General features: G+C 34.9%; 1 protein-coding gene and 1 long non-coding RNA gene across 8 annotated transcripts in view; one reads left to right on the forward strand and one right to left on the reverse strand.

Annotated features, from left to right (window-relative positions):
* POSTN (periostin) overlaps positions 1-14515 on the reverse strand; it is a 36465-nt gene extending 21950 nt beyond the window's left edge. For all 7 annotated transcript variants that reach the window (XM_011285062.4, XM_011285038.4, XM_011285020.4 and 4 more), the window contains exons 1-8: positions 14341-14515; positions 12945-13043; positions 8042-8106; positions 6122-6279; positions 3581-3745; positions 2528-2674; positions 1890-2031; positions 553-765 (exon numbers count right to left, since the gene is read on the reverse strand). In XM_011285062.4, coding sequence (XP_011283364.1) covers positions 553-765; positions 1890-2031; positions 2528-2674; positions 3581-3745; positions 6122-6279; positions 8042-8106; positions 12945-13043; positions 14341-14459 — 1108 coding nt within the window. In that variant the 5' untranslated portion in view covers positions 14460-14515. The remainder of the gene's footprint in view (positions 1-552; positions 766-1889; positions 2032-2527; positions 2675-3580; positions 3746-6121; positions 6280-8041; positions 8107-12944; positions 13044-14340) is intronic.
* Positions 11181-17994, forward strand: LOC109497540. Its single transcript, XR_002153811.3, has 2 exons — positions 11181-13515; positions 16943-17994. It is a non-coding gene; the product is annotated as an uncharacterized LOC109497540 (long non-coding RNA).
* Positions 17995-23166: the final 5172 nt, after the last annotated feature.

The following is a 23166-nucleotide window of genomic DNA, read 5'->3' on the forward strand; positions in this document are numbered from 1 at the left end:
AACGTCATCATTGTTATTATCATCATTCTGAAGTCAGTAAATCAATTCTTGGCTGTTTTCTATAAGCTATTTACTGCAATCACAATGTGATAAGATAGTCTGCCCTTCCCTAGTAATAGTTCCAGATTCCCTTTTTTGGGGTTGATTCAGAAAATTTCAAAAAGAAAATATCTTTCTGGCTTCTTACTTTTCATTGTCTTTAATTCTCTATTCCTCATCTTCCTCCTCTCTCTGCTGTTGCGAATGACATAGTTCTTTCATTTATCCAAAGCTGACCATTTGGTTATATCTTTCCCTCTGTTTTCAGGAAAAACCATGGTACTTTGAGAACCTTGATAAATTATGAAGTGTTAGAAACTCTGGGAAGCTGATGTTCCATGCATGGAATGCCTGTGATTAACAAGCTACCTATTTTAGTACTCAGTTCACTATTTTGTATCTGTGCTTCACATACCATTCCTTATACTACACATTCATTTTTCATAGACTTATTCTTGAGGCATCATAATTGGTAAACAGTAGTAGGTAGAAGAATATGAAACTGTTGCTCACCAGAATCAGGAATTAGGACCTGATCAATCAAATGGATAACACCATTATTTGTCACGATATCTTTTTTGTTCACCATTTTGATTCCATTTACTGTTATACTGTCACCGTCACATCCTATCTCAATGGTGTTTCCTTCCAGAGTCTCAAAGACTGCTCCTCCCATAATTGCCTCAGAACACTGGAGGGTGTTCAAAAGGTGGTACTTCATGAGGGCTGGAGAATAAATTAAAAACAGCAAGTTTTTAGATCAAGAGAAACTGCACTTAACCCTTAAAAGATGTGTTTCACTGTGGAACTAATTATTCCTAAAAAATAAAATACATATAAGACCTAAGTATTGACTGAAGATTTTTAAATTTTGTTTGTGTTCTAGGAAAGCTTCTTCCATTAACTATACAATAGAAATAGCTCAGCTCAGTAGGAAGAAGAGATCAGTTGTGTGAAATGATTTGTGCAGCACTAGAAAATGTGTTAGAGAAACTTTTCACTGTCATAAGAAAGTAATTTCTGATGTGAAAAAAAAGAAGAGTTGCTCCTTTCAAAAGGCCTGTATTTATTTGTGATAACTGTTCCCAAGTGCCCAAGCAACCTCTTGCCTTAGCCACTCATAACAGAATGTCTACATATAATTTGTAAAGACATTAGTAGTGGAAGATTAGTAGGGTAAGACAACTCATTCCCTAAAGAAAACATCTGGAGAATAGACAAAGTGAAGATGATTTCTTGGAAGATACCTGAAAGAATTTTAATGCCTCAACTGTATTTTATACATATCTGCATCATCCAAGTTTTTCATTTTAAATCATTCAAAATATATTTTGGGAGAGGCTAAGTTAAATGTACTACTCACAATGTAAAATCTATTTGAAAATAGAAAGGGAGATTAGAAAGAAGGCAAATTCTGTGTATCAAATAAGTAATGGCCAAAGAGAACCATGAAGTTTTCTCAACTCAATGATATCTTTTAGCATAAATTTAAAATGAAAAGCATCGCATAATACATATATGATATTAAAATTTGATGATCTAATATTTATTTTCAACAATGGCTAAATCCTTTTTAATGCCTGCTATTTATTTACTTGAAAGCAGTACAAAAGGAATGTGATCTTTAGGATATTCTTATCTTTTAAATTCATTATTTAATTACTCTGCCTACTCTTTCAAGGGCTTTGTTTTCTTTTAAGATTTTTAGAGTCCACCTTAAGAACAAAAGTTTGTCTTTGCCTTTGCTTATAAAAGCTGATAATCTTGGCATGACTTAATCTTTTTTTTTTTTTTCTCTTTTCTTCTTGGAATTCTGGGAGGGTTCTCAAAGAGGAGGAAATTTTTAGTACCTTCAGAAGCCACTTTGTCTCCCATGATCCTTTCTAGGACGCCTCGTGGAAGCTTCTCAAAAGCCTCATTGGTGGGAGCAAAGAGAGTGAAGTGACCATCTCTTCCAAGGGCCTCCAGAATATCAGATGTGATAGCAGCTGCCTGAAACACAAACGTGCTTTTTAGAGGCTTGCACACTGCAAATCCAAAGGCAAATGACAACACACTTCACCTAGGCTGATGCAGGGAGCTGATTGTATAGAAAACTATAGAAGTTTGTTCTTGCTAGATCTTTAAAACATTTTTTGACACAACCAACTATGTCCTTTCCAACTTTTTTTGTAATAATGGGAATTCTGCCCATGCTTGTTTGACTGTAGCAATATCCAGCAGTACATGAAACTGAGATGGACACATACTAAATACACCAAATACACTATGGGCACATAACTAACCATTCTTTATCTGTCATGTCCAAATAAATATGATTATGCCATAGGAGATGATTTCTTCCGTGTAAAATAAAAGTCTTTTTATTTCAAGAAACACATTTGTTATATTTCTGCCCGAGTTTTAAAATAGCATTTTATGGTTCGGCTCTGAGAGAGAAAGATGTTTCAATGGTCCAAGGCAATCTGCTGTTATTTCTTCTACTTACTCTAAAAGATGAGAGTTCATCTTCTGCTTCAATGAAGTCTTGAATTGAGGTACCAATTTGTGTAAGGACACGATCAATGACATGTACAACACCATTTGTTGCAATCTGGTTCCCATGGATGATTCGAGCGCAGTTAACAGTGACAACCTATAATTATTTGGGAAAATCCAAGTGCAGAAATCAGAGCCATCCATTGACCACTGAGACTGCAAGGCCATTGTTTTTAATTTCTGCTAGTAAATGTAACATGAAGGAACCAACATTCTAAATGTAAATGTTAAGGATGAAGACATATATTTTTCTGTCTAAAAAAGAAACTAAGAGGAAATAGGACCAGTTGAAAACCCTATCCAGTTACACTCAACAAATCTAGAAACTAAGGCAAAAAAGCATTTTTTTTCATTTGAGTTATTGCTTTTTTTCCTTCTCTTCCCTTTACAGACATAGTCATAAACTATTTCAAATGCAGATCAATGAGTTATATTTAAAAAAAAGTCTATCGGTCCTAAAATAAGTTCTGAGAGAGAGAAATAATTATTGAACAAATATAATCAGTTCTATTGCAGTGATTTCCTAATTATTGCCTCACTGTTGACCCTTTTCATCCCTGGAAATTTGTTGAAAGAGCCTTATGACCCTGCTGGAAGTTTCCCACAAAGACTCTTCTCTAAATACACAAGAACATAAATCAGTACAGTAGTTAGAGGATGAATAAAGGCATACTTATTCTGTGATTATTCTTTGATAAACTCTTATTTACTATTTTTTCTTAGGTTGTTATTTTTAAAACACATCAACTACTAAAATCTCCTTTATTAAGAACATCTAAGTCTGCTATCAGTCAACTGTGAATTTAATTTCTTCCTCACAATCACTCTCTAGTAGAAATCAGCCACTGAATTAGAAATTTACATGCTATAAATGTGGGGGAAAGGCATAATATAGTACTTACAGTCACTAACATTTTACTGTGTCTGTGAACATTATAAAAAGGTATAGAAAAAATTAAGGGTGCTATTACTCAGAAATGTACTTTTTATTAAGGAAACTTACCCCATTAGGATAATGGTTAATGAAAAGTCCCAAATTGTTATACATTGAGGGAATAATCATGCCATTTTTTAAGTCCTTGGTCAACATTCTGTTATTAACCATGTGGCTATGTAAAGCATTCAATAATTCAACATTTACATTGCTCTCCAAACCTCTACGGATATCCTAGGAAAAATTGAAATAGTAGAAGTTTATTTTATTGAGGTTCATCATTAAAATACTTATAATCACACTATTTCTTACTCTCTTGTTACTTTCTTATTGCATTTCCCAGATGATCAAATCAAATCAACATAATTAAAATTATATTATTTCAATTGATTAAGTAATTTTGTAAATTCAGGTACTGAGTTAAGGCTCCTGAATCTGATAGAGTGCTTGGACATTTATAGTGACAAACTTTTTTTTTAAATAAAGATATTGATGGAGAGACAAACTTGATGTAAATTAAAGGCTTAGGGCAATATGAAATTATCAGACATTTGAAATATTTTAAATGGTAAACAAAACAAAACAAAAATGGCATTATATTTTTGTACAACATTTAAATTTTAATGAGGATGTTATGTTTATTTCATATCAAATTCAAGAATTCAACCATACTGTACCTTTTTTTTAATCCAATATATATGCTATATATGTGTAACATATGTATATCCTATATTACATGATACTGTATATGGCTCTATGGGAAAGTCTCTATCTTTAAGGTACTTATGATTTAGGGGCAGTTAAAAATAAACATAGTAAGGGGCGCCTGCCCCAGTTGGTTAAGCGTCTGACTTCAGCTCAGGTCATGATCTCATGGTTAGTGGGTTCGAGCCCCACATTGGGCTCTGCGCTGACAGCTCAGAGCCTGGAGCCCGCTTATGATTCTGTGTCTCCCTCTCTCTCTGCCCCTCCCCCACTCACACTCTGTCTCCCTCTGTCTCTTGAAAATAAATAAATGTTAAAAAAAAAAACATAGTAATACAAAGAATAGAAGGAGAAAAAAATGCTGCTAGGGGTCAAATGAGGAAAAGCAGCTATTCAAGGCTTGGTAATGGATCTTGAAGGGTAGACAGGGTAAGAATGGTGGTGATCATTCTAAGTCCAGTTGCTGACACAGGGTAAAAGTTGGGAGAGCAGATGTTGTCCAGTTTGGTTAGCACATACTTTTATCTTTCTTAGATAATATTAAGAAAGAATTTTAGAAAAGTATGTGGGACAATAATGTGGAAGACTTTAATGCCTGACTAAAGTATAAACTAAAATGGCAACAAAGGGCCACCGAAGATTTTTGTGGCATGGAATATAATGTTTAAACTGGGCTTTAGGAAGGTTAATATAGTGATAATGCATAGCAAAAAGGAGGTATCAATTAGGAGGATGAAACCTGAGATATAGGTAACTAATAATAGTTTGTAAGAATTAGAACAGAAATAAGATGACTAACAATTTTCAAGCCTGAATACTAAGACTGATACTCCCAATTATGGGGGGGAGACTGGGGGAAGCCAGAAGAAAAGCAAATGTTTATGTGAAGAAAGAAAATAGCATTCTCTTAGATACCTTTTTGTTTAAAGATGCAGCAGTGTATCTAAGGGGAGATATTAAAATGGACATTAGAAATACTCTCCTGGGTTTCCAAGGAGAGCAACTACAGAAACAGATTTCATGGTTATACATGCTAAAGTCATAGTTGAAGTCATCAGAAGTATATATAAAGAACAGAGTCTAATTCCTAGTAGAGACTTTAATAAGACCCATTCTTAAGGAAGGAAGAAGAGGAGTCAGCAAAAAGAACCAGAAGGGTGGTTAAGAGATGAGGTCAAAGACAACCAGAAGAGAGAGTTCCATATCACAAGCAATTAAACATACAGTTAATGTAGCAAGATAATATCTAGAAGAATCTGCCTAAGTTTTACTAAATATTTGACTCTAGTGGTAATTATCAATTCAACTTCATATCAAATAGAAAGTAGAAATATATTTCCATACTAATTTTACAGATTAGAAATTTAGTGTATTATAAAGCAGATTATGCACAAAAAATGTGAAAATCAAATGCATTATTTACAATATTTCATTTAAATATTCCTACACATATATACATATGTCAATGTCTAAGCAGCCATATATATTTACATATAATTAAAAGTAATTAATTGCATCTCTAGAATATGCCTTTATAATAAATTTTAAATTCCACTAGGCTTCTTAACTTACTGTTCTATTAGATATGTCATCTAAAACTCAATAAATCTCTTCCCATCAAAAAAGAAAGAGGATAGGAGTAAAATAGAATGATGACAAACACCAGTTCAGTCCACTCTTGGTTTTCCCTTTCTTAATTGGTCTATGAACCTACTGGGTAAGTTATTCCACTTATGGATGTATTAAAATACTTTACTCCTTACATTTAGTAACTCATCCTTTTATGTATCCTCATGTATCTATTATAAAAAGATATAAAATTTCTATTAATTTCCAAGTTAATAAATCCATTCAAATGGAATAACTACAATAAAAATAATTATATTAATAAAAATAGTGAATTACAGAATCCAAGTTGTCCCAAGCCTCATTACTCGGTGCAAAATAAGTAAATGATCCCTTTCCTTCAATCTCTTCCCTCAGTCTTGAGACATCAGAATAGCGTTGTGTTGTGGTGGCTCCCACGATGCCCAGAGTGCCGTAAACATGGTCAATAGGCATAACTGAAATAATCAAGAAATCAAGGTCTTAGAATAATATTTCAAGAATATTATTTCACAATCATTTGAACTTTATACTAAGTTCCTCAATACATTTAACTGAAAATTTTAGCAATAAAATTCTCTGCATGAATGATCAGTTTTATACAAAGATTGTCACTGGAGTGCTAGATGATAAAACACCACTGAAAACTATTATTTCATATATCTTTCATGTTGAGGGAAAATGAATTTTAAATTATCATCTTGGTATAACACTTACTCTATGTAGGTTTGACTCCTCTTATGTCAATAATAGTTCAATTATAAGTATCAATAAATATTTCTGATTCACTGAACAGAAGAATATGCTCTTCACTTCTCATTAAAAGAATGGCCAAAGGTAATATTTTCTTTTATGTTGGCTTAAGGCTCTTAAATGGTATAATATTGTTAGGTATTGGGTTATTAATTTTTATAGATTTGGATTTCTAAAAGAAATACGTAGACCTGCTTCTTTTCAGCATAATTTCAGGAAGGAAATAGATGGAAGTATCTAACACTTACAGAGTATTTTTCCTGAACTTCAGAAGAAATATTAATATATGAATATCAGCCTGAAAGTTGGTACAGCCTATTTATTCATTTTTTGACCCTATCTTATTTGAATAATACCATAGGAGAAGTGGTTATTACATTTGTGAATATATCAAGACTGGGTGACACAATTAATAATCAAATTATAAAATCAGAATTTAAAAGACCCCAAAAGGATGAGGAAAATGAGTCAAGATTAACAAGTTAAATGTAACAGAGTTCCATGTATATCTTTACGCCCAAGCTGAAAATATAAATCCTAGAAAAAGAGCTGACTTGATAGTATTCATAGTCAGGCCAGACTTGAAGTTGAAAAACAAATCCTAGAGAAATACCCAACTCAATAGAAAGAACTGTAATCAATTTTTAACTGATCATAAATTCATTAGGAGCTGATGATAGCATGTGGTTACCAATGACAGTAACCAAAGTTCAGGGGCCCCCAAAAGTGAAGAATTTGTCTTGATGATATTCTCTCAGATGCTGGGACCCACATAGATTGCAGACACCAGTCTGGGATCAGATTCAGAAAAAAGATGACTGGACTAGAGGCTTTTTATGTGTTGGTGTCCATGATGGTGACAGCTCCAAAGTTTATGTTATATTAGAAGAACTGGGGATGCTTAGCCCAGAGAAGAGAAGAGTCTGTTGGGGAAAGGAAGATAGTGGAGGAAGTATGTGATGGTTGGTATTAAATATATGAACGTTTTTTCAAAGTTGTTTCAAAGAGGAAATAGATTAACTTTTTTCTCCAGTTGGCAGTTATAGGAAACCAGCTTTCAATATGAGGGATGTTATAAGATCAGAGCTGTTCAATTAGAGATTATGCCTTTCCAACTAGTCCACTCCATGTTTGTAAACAAATTCAAAGACAAGGATTTTGTAGAGAGGATTTTCATTCTTGAAGGAAAATTGAACTAATTTGAAGTTACGACCAAGCTCCTATTGTCTGGTCCAACATTCAATGCATGAGCAGTAGGTTTTAATGCTTTATCACCATGACAAATTCATGATTAACACAAAGATATTGGTGGTTTATCTTGGATTTATTATGGTGCTAAATACACACACATACACACACGCACATGCACTCATACACAAAATTGGGTTCTCTACAGGCTAAGCTACCTCAAATCTCTTTCTTCACACAAGACAAGCTCCTCATTTATTTCAGTAATTGAAATTTTACCTGCTGGGCAGCCTTTCATTCCTTCCATCCTCATATAACCAGGGCAACATTCATATAACACTGTCCTGTAGGTCAGAAAAAAATTAATATTAAAATGGGAAACTACATAGAATTCATTTTGTTATAATCTTAGCAGAAACATACCACTTACTGTGATGATTTTTGAGACTCTAGAATTGTTTATTTCCTGATATCAAGTTATTTACATTACTTTGATTTCTCTATACAACGTCATGGCATTATAGAAAAGTTCCAGGATCTTGAGGCAGAAAAATGGGGTTTATGGTTCCCAGTTCTATACTTGGTGGATGTATGACTTTGAGCAAGTAATTTAACAAATTCAAGTGTCAGTTTCTCCAACTATTTAACATGGATATAGTATCCCTGACACCTACTCACAAGCTAGTTGTGAGTCTCGAATAAAATGATGCGTTGGGAATCATTTCGTAAACTATACATGGTCAGAAATGTTTATTAGTATAAGGTTATTAGAAACTAGAAACATCGGGAAATATATTAACCCCTTTCAATCAATAAAAGCTATTCTACTGCTAACTAAAATAATGCTATTTTACATTTGAATTGCCAGTAATTAGTTTGATCATACTAAATACAGTCCTTAATTTATTTAATCCAATGTATTGTATTGTTTTCAAAGACAATACAATATTCAAGAAAATGCTATTCTGTTCATAGTTAACAAAGTGTATTAAATTATATAAGGCATAATTAAGGCAACAAACTAGAAAATTCAGCAAAGATGTATCCAAATCAACTTTGTATAAATTACTATATTTTGTGGGAAAATAGTAACCTGAAATCATCTATCTAATTTCTTTTATTTTTTTACTTTATTAAAAATATTATCCTGATCTTCATTTTATCAAACTCCATTTGACATTTTCTGGTGTTCTTCAGATTCTAGCATAGGTAATATATTTTTTAAAATATTTTTATTTATTATTATTTTTGAGAGAGAGTGAGAAACAGAGCACGAGTGGGGGAGGAGCAGAGAGGGAGGGAGAGAGAATCGGAAGCAGGCTCCAGGCTCTGTGAGCTGTGAGCTGTGAGCACCGAGCGGACATGGGGCTCGAACTCACGAACCGTGAGATTATGACCTGAGCCAAAGTCAGACCCTCAACTGACTGAGCCACCCAGGCACCCAGTAATATTTTTAATTAAAATTTTACATAATTCTCTGTTTCCTCTCAATAGAAATATGAAGGTGAATGCACAAAACAAAAATTGGAAATGGGGGAATATTATCACTGAAGAGGAGATATAGACCATTTTGTAATTTTTAATTGATAAATTCCATGTCATGCAATTTAAAATAATTACTTATAAGCTGGTTATCTTGCAATTTAGTAATTAAGCATGCATTAACTAGTTCAGATATTTTATTTTGGCTTTTTTCTAGTTGTGATAATTGTACTCAAGAAGTATGAGTAAATGAAAGAATATATTTAAGAGAAAGGTCATATTTTCTTAGAATGATAGAAATTACAATAAAAGAAAACAGGAGAATATTAATGATATAAGAAATTATCTTATATAGCTTAAAAAGTAAATAAGCTTTTCAAATTGAAGCCAGGTCCATTAAGTGATTATCCATGATTTGTGGCCCTGTTTGTCATCTTAGAATCCTATTTCTCAGGAGTGCCTGGGTGGCTCAGTTGGTTAAGCGTCCGACTTCAGCTCAGGTCACGATCTCGCGGTTCGTGAGTTCGAGCCCCGCATCGGGCTCTGGGCTGATGGCTCAGAGCCTGGAGCCTGTTTCAGATTCTGTGTCTCCCTCTCTCTCGGCCCCTCCCCCGTTCATGCTCTGTCTCTCTCTGTCCCAAAAATAAATAAATGTTAAAAAAAGTTTTTTTTTAAAAAAGAATCCTATTTCTCTATTTTCTTGATGTCAATTTAAAAAGTACAATGTAACATTTATTCATACCCATATATGCAGTAAAATATGAAACACAAATGAAAGAAATGTTTCTGGCATGGAATATTAACTTAAAGATAGTTGACAGATAAAACATGGACAAATTTAAGTGGGTAATGCCAATTTCAAATTGTTCTTCAATTTCAAAATAATTTCAAGAATAGTTGGTATTAGAAACATATGGAAACAATATGGGAACCTTAGGCAATTCCTAGCATGGCCTCTGAAATAATTTATTCACTAACATCCCCATATAAATAAATTTGAATACTTGGATGCCAAAGGACTGATTCAGAATGTTTCCACGTTAGCTTTAGCATATATTATACATGATTAAAAAACTGAGACACATATTTATTGGTCCAATATTGATAGTACAGGACTTGACGTAAAATAGTGAATAGAAGAGGAAATTGTTAAAGTAACAAAAATTTCTATAACACTTGCTAATATGAACCAAAGATTAGCCTTACCATAGACAGTTCACCAGATGGAACAAAATTCCAAAATAATCAGTTGCAATTTAAACTGATAGTTGAACAATATGGTTATGTGAGTTGATATTTTAAAAACAAAAAAGTAGGTTTTTTCAGGAGATCATTTATTCTATACAAAACTTAAATCTCTCACATGGTTGGTAGAATGAAACAAGAGTAAAAAAGAATCATAACTGTGCACATCTCTGAAAGTGGAAAATCTATCCTCATTTTCTGAATAGTATCTAAAAATCTCATGAAAATGGAAGCTGAAAGGAAGACTACAAAACACTATGTTATTCAGCCAATATATGTTATGGAAAATATCTTAAACTTGGGAAATTCATGTTTATCATTAGACCTGCCCAATTATTTCCTTCAAATCTGCAAAGCAACTGTTCAATGAGAAGACAAGCATTTCTGTCAACTGATACAAAGAGTCCTAAAGATGCCTCTGGAAATTTTAGCAGCTGCAAGCAGATGGCAAAACAGACATTCCTCTTGTCAATGTTATTGATTTATTTGATTATTTGAAGCTAGCAGCTAGCATTTATATTTATTTCAGAGCACAAATGTAAATATGGTTGTGAAAATGAAGCTACTTGGGGGAAAAAAGCTAATATAGTATAACAAAGGAGACACTGTTATGTTTCTGATAAAAAGCCAGGCTTCGAAACAGGATTTTCTTTTTTTTTTTTAATGGAGAGCAAGAAAGAATGTTGGCATGACCTTGGCACAAGCCTTGGCATCTCTAACCATGTTTAGATGGTTAAAGTGAGATTACATCATACTTTCCTAACTTTCAGGAAGAATGCAGTAAAGATATCCCCTGAATATTTCAGACAGCAGGTCCTTTCTTATGTAGTTGGTGTGCATTCCAAATATGCCTCATGGTAACCAAGAATGTGAACAAAGGAAGGAGAATCCAGAGTTTTGGAGTTCCCAGCTGGGGCCCAGCCTGCATTATGGCCAAGATCATTGCAATCACTGACTTGCATTGTAATTGTGTGAATGACTCACAAATCCAGCAGATGTCTGCAAACAAGTAGGAATTAGATCCAGGCCAAAAAGTAACTCTATCAAATCAGTTGAAACTCTATTAAGCAAATGAATAGGAAGAGGCAGCAAACTCCTGTGGTGTCCTAGACTTAGTTACCATGGGGAAGTAGAGTCCAGCTAAGGTTATATACATTGAATATGTGATTTTTATCTGGAAATAAAGATAATCTTATGTATTTTAGGTAGGGATCTGGTTACAACCCCTTTTCCCACCCACATATATCCATTTGTTAAAGTACTTTACACTTAAGGACAATCGATATTGTGAGTTACTTAGCGATTTCACAATCATCAAATCATTCTACCCACCCCCCACCCCCAGAAACTCTGTAAGTATAAAATCGACATTCACAGGTAAAGAAACAAAGGCTCCAAGAAGTTAAGTGATGCCATATTTAGTATTTGTACCAATACTATTAAGTTAGGAAGAAGTTTTTAGCAATCCCCCAACCTTCCACCTAAAGTTTAATGATGATCTACTAAGCAGGTTCTCATTCAGATATTTAATTCTCAAGGCATCCTTCATCAAGAGTGGAGTCCAAATTAATAGGAAGCACTCTTTTCTTGATCGGGAATGGTATCACTAATCTTTGTGATACAGCAACTTGCTCTTTCTATGACTCGGCTCCTTCCTTTTAAAATGAAGAATCAGACCACTCGAGTAACTCTCAACTTGTATATATGCTCAGGATTGTATTTTCCTACCAAGGTTTATTGATAGATTAAACCACTATGCATGTTTACCAAGTAATAAAAAATATTTTCTTCTAAGTAAAGAGTGATTGTCTTTTTGGCTATGGAAATAGTAAATACAATGATGGGGTTTACCACCTTTGTGGACCTCTGGGGATCTGGCAGTGTGGGATGGAATAATTGGATTAAATGAAGAGACGAAACTTAAGTTCTTTCCAACTTCGAGTGTTGATGAAAACTTTGAGGTAAACTGGAGTAATTCAGATAATTTCCAAGTGATTGTAGGGAAACATTAATTAGTGCTTCAAAAATCCTGATATTTTAGATCAGTTTGTTTTTCTGGCCCATTTTTTTTTTTTTTTTATAAAATGAGGAAACTGAGGAAACCATTTTTATAAAGTGAGGCATAGAGGTTAAGTGTCTTGCCTAAAAAAGAGGGCCAAACCAGGGTAGAAATGCCATAGTCTCCCACTGATTCCATACCAAATTACATGGCAATGTGATTGCCATCGACCTCTTTTGGACCTCTGTGACACATAGATTCAAGGCTCATGAGAGGTGCACTAGCAGAGGGAGAAATGCAGGGAGAATTCCTTTATTCACCTTTATGATATATATATATTTTGTTTTTAAAGCTTTCAATTTGGGAGAATATTTTCAAGAAAAATGATGCATGTGTCCAAGGAAAGGCGTAGTGTTGCTTTGGGGACTGGGACATTAAGGAAAAGATGAGACTTACGTTTTCTTTCCACAGATGGCACCTTGGTACCAGTTCCTACAAGTGCTGAAGTATTTCTTTTTGGTGCCTAAAATCTGTTGAAGGGCACAGACATTTGGGCTGGAAGACAGAGGGAAGGAAAGAGAGTCAGTGTCCCAACGACAACCAGTGTTTCATACCTTCAGGTCAGATGATTCAGAAAAAAAGTTAACATGTGGACTCAATTTTCAAAGATGTGATTCTAGTCTTGCAAAAATCTACTTCTTGATTCAATCATACTGAATCATTAGAAAAACTAAATTCTATGGGAGAGAAAAAAGAGAGAGGAAATTATACATCCTTGAGAGAACACCAGCATTTCAAAAGTTAATTTAGTAGGAATATTCAAGCAGCACTAAGTTCAACTTAGTTTTGTTGTCATGTGTGTCTTATTATTTCTAGTAGTAAGATAATCTACTGACCCTTCCTAAATCAAACATGTGCTCATTTGGGATTCTAATCTGGAACAATGGACTCTGGAACAGTGAGGAATCAGAAAGCAAAGAGACAAGTTTTCCTATGTCAAAAAACACCGCATTCTGTCATTTTCTAGGTGAGTAATCACAGAAGTAAATAAGTATTAAAATTAACTTGAATAATATGGCTGCACAAAGGAAAATCTATGTCTTTGAGTGGAAATAGATCAGAACATCCTGTGCCAGAATTTTAAGTGTTTTTCTCTCTTAAAGAGATGGAAGTTTTATTTGCACTGTAAAGCAAAGGAACATTTGAGCATTGTGAAAATCTCTCTGAGACATTAGAAGAGTGCCAAGATCCATTTAAAAAAAAATTATAAATGGTTAAGTTACTAAATTATGCCTGGTAACTTTAAAAATGCTAAGTTGTAGTTGGATTGATTCCAAGAAATATGTTACTTTTGCAAATTTTACAGAATGCAGAATTTAAAAGCATTCTTAAATGCTTTAAAATATTTAAAGAACTAGTTCTATTACTCATTATTTTATTTTCATACATAATTTAAATGAAAATTTCCTTAACATTATGTGAGATATTTCAAAGATAACTTACTTAATGAGAACCCTAACCATATATATTTTTAATTTTGGAAACCTCATTTCAGGTTTTTGGAAGGAAATAAAAATACAAATAAATAAAATAATAAATAAATGTCCCGTTAAATGTTGTCAATTAGATTAAAATTATGTAATGCTTCATAAAAAGCAATTACATGAAAATTACCTTGACAGAAATTTTTAAAGTTGAAAACACATTTATAAATCACAGAATACTCATTTTTATTGTTACTTTTTAGTAAATAAAAAAAAAAAAACCTGAGGCATATATAAGGAACTTTATGTATACTTACACATAAAACAAGCTAAGAAAAAAAAATTATAAAAATGAACTACTGACTTACCCCTGATCCCGGCCCCTGATTCGGCTATGAGCCAAGATCTTGTCATAATGGCCATTGGCATTTGCAGAGTTAACAACAACCAGCAAGAGTAGAGAAAATATGGGTAAGAAAGGAATCATCTTTAGTCTCTCCGTTACAGTTAGTCCACGAAGAGAACTGGCAGTGGGCTTTGGAGAGCTCAGAGTTTATATACATGTCAGAGTCGTGGGAGGGAGCACTGTATAACCTGGGAATCTGAGCTCTCTCCAAAAAACATCAGCAACTTCAATTTGGCAGCTAAAATGCACTTTTGTTATGTTTACTGAACACATCAAGCATCTTTTACTTCTCATTCTGAAGAAGATATCTATTTTTATTTTTAAATAATTTATATTTCCCCTTAATAGCTGACTCCTTGCATGTTCATATTTCAGTTTTATTCTTTTGTAAGTTGGAGGGGTTTATGGAAAATGCTTTTGTCTGGGTTTTAAGGAATATTCTGCCATTCATCCCTTTCAGAGTATATGTCCCTGTGCTCAATGAGATCATTGTTTGATCTTATTACATCTTATCACATTTAGTTCACATCAGAACTGAAAGGTTATTATTTTTCACCAGGAACAAATGTAGATGTAAGTTTGATAATTTTAAGGCAGTAATGGCTGTTGATCAAAAACAGATGTTGGATAGATTTAAAACTTGTACAAAATATGAAATAAGAATTCCGATTGCTGACGAAACACGGAGAAGAGACTACATTTTCCTTGCAATCCTACTAAACTGCGAGATACCTCCCACTTCGCTTATTTTTTAAAATATCAAGGAATAGATAGAGTTAACATAAATCTACTTCTGGCAAATTTTCCTAACTCTTGAAACGAAGCAGAAAAGAAAAACATTTGTGCTTTGTTATTTCTTCGTTACATACTTCACACGATGATGAACTTGTCTAGGTCGCGCATCTGATAGCCACTGGGTGAAAGCAACCCCTGTTGGAAACAAATATTACTAATCTAGCTGTAATAGATTAAACACATATAAGAAACAAAAGTATTGCCAGAATTATTCTTCTGATTTTACCGAGAGTAACTGAAGTCTCTTAATGTTACACGATGCGATTCCTATCCAAGAGAATATGCGTTCTCATCCCTCCACACATGATACGTCAAATGTTCAGAACCCTGGATAAAAGAAACCTGAATGTCAGATGTCAGCAATAAGCTGAAATGATAACCTACAGTAAGACTCCTTGAATAAGTAAGTTTCACACTCTCCTAAAGTAAAAGTGTAATTCCAGTACCTCTTGTTGCAAAATTTTCCCTCTGTGATAGCACATCAGTATTGTTTCCCACAGGCAATATGGAGAAATTTTGTACTAACCATGTTTTCCAATTGGAAGGGCTTTTGGGGGAGGTTGGTTGGGCCTGAGAGGATTCCAGGTATCAGGAGAGTTACATTAAGCTTGCTATAGAATTTTGCTTTGAGGCACTAAAATAATTCTGTAAGTGGCTGCTAGTTTACTAAGAAAGCATACAATTAGACAATACATTCTGAAATATGATGCAGAGACCTGTTTGAAAATCTTGGTATGAAGGTATAGAAAATGAAACAGCAATTCAAAAGGAGACCTGGAGAAAAGAGGGCATCAAAATATAAATTAAATTCTGTCCCTGGCGCCTTGTGGGAAGAAAATTAATCTAACATTTATATTTCTCTGAGTGAAATTATTTTAACTTCATCTCTATGTTACTGGTTTGCTTTATATAATAGGTTTCTATTATTCTCTTGTTGTGTAAATTGGTATGTGGTCAGTAATTATTTATTGAGTAGGATCGGAAGACTGTTTTATGGAAATAAGGTCTTCTTAATGCCAGTAAATTAGCTGCTGGAATATTGTTGGTAACACAGTTATATAAAAATCTTCAATTCTAGACTGGTTCGACATTATAATGTAGATTACTCATCTTCTAAGGCATAATAATGGAATTTTGGAATTATAGAAGGGTAAGTCAAACTCGTAAACAAATCTCTCCAACATCACCATTATAAGTAGTCATTCATTCTTTACTGGGATGCTCACTGCTGTTAATGCAACCCTTTTCCTCTTAGACAGCTGTAACCATTTATAAGCTTTTCTGTAATGAAGCTGAAATCCGCTTAAATCCAATGGGGTTCGATTGGAGAGGAAGGAGTGAGGTATTGGGAGAAAGAGTTATAGACTTGGATAATATGTATCAGGGGTAAAAGAGCTCTTTAAACACAGTCCAGAATGATGACAGACTTGATTATGACTACGGGGTGCAGGCAAAATAAAAAATTTCCTGTCACGTTACCTCCTTTCTTAGTAGTGCCTGTGGTACATTGAAAAAATATTGATAATTTTTAAGAACAGTTTTGACCTACTTGTTCCTTGTTACCATTTTTTTATTCATTCCTAGTTTTATCCATTGGAATAAATGGCTTCCATTCACCTGGATTCCTTCTGTGGTCTAAATGGACAAAGAATTGCATTCATATTTCAAAAAAGGACTGCACCTTTCTGACTGGAGACACAGGTTTACTTTTTATAAAACATGTGATATATGCTTATACACTAAAAAGTTTCTTAAATCTTTCTTTTCAGAGTTTCAAGTAACAGAGTCTTAATCCATCCTGGGCATCATACGGGAACTTGTATAAGTCCCATGGAAGTCAACAAATGCTACCCCTCAGCAAATATTTACACGCAGGATAAGTAATACCATCAAGGACAATCTTGAAAATGAGGGCCAGACTGCACATAAACTACATGTAAATTTAGAGGGTGGAGAGGGTTTCAAAAGAAGGAAAACCTTAGTGTAAATATAAAAACATGAGAGTACTGCAACTGAAAAAGCCAAGCTCAGCTCGGGAGTGTGATACTATATGATATTATGGAGTAGTAGAAAGTCAAGCAACTGTTTTAGCCAGGATCCTAGCTTCTGGTAGACAAATTGAACCATAGTCCCTATCTGACAGTGCTGGGTAGGCTGAGGGAAGGAAAACAGTTTCAGAGAATGGGAGAAAAGATAGTCTAAGGTGTGGAAAAGGGAAAAATCTCTCTTGTCTGAGCGTTCAGCAGGGTCAATGTCTCTCTCATTCTTTCTCTCCACACAGGGCCCTTATTCTTTTGCTTCATGAAAGGATCCTGCCTCTGGGTTGGCTACGTAATTTTATTAGTAGTTTGTAGGAGGGCTGAAATCTTGGCAATTGAATCTAATTTTCAGGGTTGTAAAGTCTGACCTGGAAATGTAAGTCATTAATGAAAAGGAAGTGACTTATTATGCAACCAAAGAAAAATAATGTGTCTGAAAGATAGAGCCATTTGTTTCTAGCTATCAGGTTGCTAATTTATGGGCAGTTTTCGAATTATCCAGTGGATCTTTGCAGCAAGCCTTGTAGCCTCTGGAGACTGTGAAATCATCGTGATAGTATGCCTACTCTTGCTAGCATGTAACCAATATGGCCCACACACTGTAGGGTTGAGATTGCCTATGGATGCAACAAACCTGAATACCCAGGCCTAGAGTAGATTTTTTAGAAGACATTTCCTTGGTTTGGAATCATCCAGAGTAGTTATTTGCCTCAAATTATGTATAAACTCCTGCTTTTGAACATATGTTCTGTGGGATATTAAAAACATTTCTTGGAGCACCACATTGCTTTCTCTCTCGCCTATTCATAATAATTATAAAACATGATAAGGCCTTAAAGCTAATGTCACACATTCTTGGGGGCAGCATGACTGAGTGTCCAAATGCTTGGTTAGTGAAGGTCTTAGCCTTTTTTGGTACCTGGGTTTGCAGCCGTATAAACTGAAGTTCTGACAAAGACCCAGTAATCTTTGTTTCCTTTGAGTAAGAGACAGTCAACAGTAGAAACAAATTCAAATTAAGCAAAAATTAAATTTTTCTTAGCTTTAAATATTAGCTAAAATATAGCTAAAAGAAAATTGAATGTCAGTGCCTGACTTAAAGAAGTCAGAATGGCAACGTATAAGCTCAGATACTTGTGGCTGACACACTGTAAAGCCTGTAAGTGGAACTTCCCAAGCCAAACTCCCAACATATTTCCAATGGATTAATCTCCTCTGCTTCCATAGATCTTCCAGGCATGGTCTGGCTTACCATATTTAAGGTAATGAAATCATATTCAGAGAAAAAGATGACTAATTTGGCCCCAAAGTAAATGATGTCTCTTTAATGTTCATTCTTTTGGAAGCATACAGAAGGTTTTCGGTGATAAATGTGGGTAGTATGCCTTCTTTCTTAGTTAAATTTAGATGTTGTTTTCCTTTAAAAGCTTATCAAGTAACAGATCTCACTTTAAAACTTAGTAATTAATGTAACTGTTGTCCCTCATTGAACTGAGCACTTCTGAAATTTTTAAACTGGGTACTTGTTATCAGTATTTCTTATTAACAATGTTTACTTGTATTTCTCTGGAGACATCTAGTGGAGAAAGTACAGTATGTGTTTCTAGAAGCACAGATACTATTACATTTTGATTTAAAGAATAATTTATATGAAATTGATATGAAAAAATCTTAAACATTTTATGTACATTTCAAAATGCCAAGTAACTGAAGATTAATAATGATCTCTTAAATAAAAGATTTTAGAGCTGATTTAGATTAACCACACTAATGATGCCAAATCTAGATTAAAAAGTGAAAAATCTAGGGGGACAAAACATAAGAGAATCTTAAATACAGAGAACAAACTAAGGGTTGCTGGAGGCGTTTTGGGTGGGGGGGATGGGCTAAATAGGCAAGGGGCATTAAGGAAGACACTTGCTGGGATGAGCACTGGGTGTTACATGTAGGGGATGAATCACTGGATTTTACTCCTGAATCATTCTTGCACTACATGCTAACTAACTTGGATGTAAATTAAAAAAAAAAAAAAAAAAAAAAAAGAAAGAAAGAAAGAAAGAAAGAAAGAAAGAAAGAAAGAAGAAAGAAAGAAAGAAAAAGAAAAATCTAGGGTGCTTGGGTGGCTCAGTCAGTTAAGTGTCCGACTTCGGCTCAGGTCATGATTTCACAGTTCATGGGTTCAGGCCTCATGTTGGGCTCTGTGCTGACAGCTCAGAGCCTGGAACCTGCTTTGAATTCTGTGTCTTCCTCTCTCTCTCTGCCCCTTCCCCACTCATGCTCTGTCTCTCTCTGTCTCTCAAAAATAAATAAATGTTAAAAATTTTTTTAAGTTAAAAATCTAGTCTTTTTTTTTTATGTGACTGAACAATGAATTGCTTTACTTTTTATCTGAGATTTTTGTTGTTGTTCTACACTGACATCGACTATTGACAAGAATAAGAAATTGTGACAGATTTTTCAACTTCACATAAATGATCGGAAATAATAGTCTGTTTTACTCACTGGTTCCCTTCACATTTACAAACCCTTTCTTTCTCATCTCTGGCATCCTCGATACTGTTAACATCGTGCCTTTCATCTTTTCTCTCATTTATATCTGGACAAGTTTGTTTCAGAGACTGCTAAGACCCTAGTCATCACATCTGTCTCCCGCTCACAAATAACTTCTAATATTCTTTCATATCAGACTGTAAGATGAAGGGGTGCATAATTACTGCAATCAGGAGAAATCTGTAGATGGCCAGAGCTTGTAGTAGGAGGGTTTCATCAGCCCATCTGGCATATTTAGTCTGATTAAAGAATGATTCAAATTATGATCACTTTATAATTAATAATCACCCACTTATCACCTTCTTGGGCCTCTTCTCTCTGAAACAGAAATATTTTCAGGTCCCACACTCAGATGGCCATCTGCTGATATCCCTTCTGTTTATTTGTCCATGTCAACATTGACCTCAAATTCACTTCATCTTCTATTTCCAGTGTTTGTAATACGTGGTATATATTCTCTCTCTCTCAACTTCTGAAAGGCTTCTTGTACTTCTTCCGGGGGCAGGGGGAACAGAAATTTTACTTCTCATTTTCTAACTATAATGTGTCTGGTGTCCTCAAAGACACTGAATAGGGGCGCCTGGGTGGCGCAGTCGGTTAAGCCTCCGACTTCAGCCAGGTCACGATCTCGCGGTCCGTGAGTTCGAGCCCCGCGTCAGGCTCTGGGCTGATGGCTCAGAGCCTGGAGCCTGTTTCCGATTCTGTGTCTCCCTCTCTCTCTGCCCCTCCCCCATTCATGCTCTGTCTCTCTCTGTCCCAAAAATAAATAAACGTTGAAAAAAAAATTTTAAAAAAAAGACACTGAATATATTGTGTTCTAAAGTAAACTGTTTCTCTGCTTTTCCAGATATTAATCTTACATGATTAATTTCCAATTGCAGCAACTCAGTATTGTTACTGATAGAGATGCTTTCTTCTTAACTCTCCCCATATATCATGAAGTTTCCTGCTTTCCTTATGCAATTTTCTCAAAAATGCCAATTCTTCTCTAAATGCGTGGATCTGATGAAGGTTTTTATTCACTATAATTTTCTTATACGCAAACTGATCTGGGATGCTGTGGGGGAACAAAAATGGAAAAAAACTCTGTTTTATGCTAACAAATATGCAACATTCTTTATACTTTTATTCTTTTTCCCAGTGATACCCATACTTGTGGAAAAAATGGAATTAGACAAATCTCAGGACTCAAGTTATGTGTATATGCCAGACCTGCACAGAGGTTTGGTTTCCCAGTATATAATGAACAACATTATTAGTTTCCCAGTATATAATGAGCAACAAGAAAGAAGGTGACATTATTAGAAAAAGTTCTGGGGAGGAAAATTATTCAGGTAGATGTAGAAATTAATTCTATGGTTCTTATTCGGGGGAAAAAAAAGCCGATAGTAGTGAAAGCTTTGGGCTTTACAGGAGAAAAAAAATCCTTGATTCTTTAAGTCTGCCTTTAAGTTTCATAGACACAAACACAGACAGTTGTACATTTTTTGCCATTAGCAAATCTTTCAGTTAAACAGCTAAACTCTCAAGTATGCAGAGATTGGTTGAAATCATAATAACAATGACAGATGCTGTTCACAATGGATATTGTCATATGCATTTGCACTGTTTGGAATTCATACCAAGGAAAATGTGGCAGGAAAACCCTTATTTAGGGTGGAAGCTGGTAGTCCCAATACAGCAAGAGATTTTAATAGCCAAACAGTGTAAAGCCAGAGAGCTTGAAAATTAATAATTCTTCAGTCTGAAAGAGGATTTGGGGAACTTCAATTTTGGAACATATTATGCCCAATTTTCAGTTGTATTTAAACATCTATCGGCACGTATTTTTACCATGCAGCAGCTTTCTCTCCAGTTTTTTTCTCCCAGCCCTGAATCTTAACAAGATTAATAGCCAGAGGGTGGTTGAGAAAAGCAAGCAAATCATTTGCCCATGTTGACCCATGATTTGTATAATTCTGCTTTGACAAAACCCGGGTGAAGGGAGGGAGCTCAGTTCATTCCTCTGGGTGTTCTAGTTATCTATTTCTGCCTGACACATCACTCCAAAGTTAGTGGCATAAAATAACAATCTACTTGCTGCACTTAGGTTTCAGTGGGTCAGGGATTCTAACAGCGCACACTGGGGATTGCTTATAACCATTGTGCTCCACGATGTCTGTGGCTTCAGCTGGAAGCTGACGGGTAACTGGAAGACCTGGCTCAGCTGGGACTATCAGGGGAGCATTTCCATGTGGTCTCACCAACATGGTGGCCTTAGAGTACTTGGACTTTGTACATGACAGATCAACTATCCGTTTAAAAAGCAGAAGATGCATAGCCTTTATTTAAATGTCTATTTAGTTTTGAGGTGGGGGGGGGGGGATGCACACAAGCAGGACAGGGGCAGAGAGAGGAAGACAGAGGATCCAAAGCAGGCTGTCAGCAGGCTCTGCTGTCAGCAGAGCAGAGAGCCCTATGTGGGGCTTGAACTCATGAACTGTGAGATCGTGACCTGAGCTGAAGTCAGACACTTAACGGACTGAGCCACCCAGGCACTCCCGCATGGGCTTTTCTGAGCTGGCCTCAAAGCACACATACAGATCTTCTGCCAAGTTTGCTAATGGTTGAAGCTGTTACAAGTGGGCCCAAATATAAAAGGAGAGCGTATAGAATCCACCCCTCAAATGCGGGAGGATCCAAATGTTTGTAGCCATGAGAGAATGGCATTTAGGCTCTTGAGACTCCTCATAGACCCAGAAATGCCTACAGTCTTCTAACTTGGGGTTAAATTGGGTAAGGTATATGGATGTAATATATATCTAATAGTTACTTTCTTTTCATAAATCATCACAGAATCACAATGTTGTTAGTGCATCATCTTTTTGTCTTACTGGATTACATTCCTCTTGGGATTTTGCAGTTTGCCTTAAATACAATATAAAACACCTATCCATCAGGCAGGGAATGCATTGAGCTTTTTGAAAGGAAAGAGGTGTAAATAATGGGAGAAAATTTAGAAAATATTTTGAAAATCAGGTACAGAGTTCTGAACTGGATGAGCATCATATTGCAAATTTAAACGTCTGACCTCTACTGTTTGCAACTAATTTTTGCAACTGTAAATCAGTAGGCTTTTTTTTTTTTTTTTTTTTTGAGATGAGTCCTCACAAAGTACTTTACGCTGTTGGATGCTATTACAAATGATAGATTTTTTTTTTCCATTTCAATTTTCAATTGTCCACCGTCAGTGTTTTTTTCCCCCTATTTTTTCTTCTGGGATTTTTACTTGTGCGGTTTTATGGTTAGGTGTTTTAATCCATTTCAAGTTAATTTTTGTGAATTAATTTTTCAAGTTAATTTTTGTAACATAGGGATCCAGTTTCATTTTATTTTGCAGGTGAATATCCAGTTTTCCCAACATC

This window comes from Felis catus, chromosome A1, assembly GCF_018350175.1.
Source record: "Felis catus isolate Fca126 chromosome A1, F.catus_Fca126_mat1.0, whole genome shotgun sequence".
Classification (NCBI taxonomy): domain Eukaryota; kingdom Metazoa; phylum Chordata; class Mammalia; order Carnivora; family Felidae; genus Felis; species Felis catus.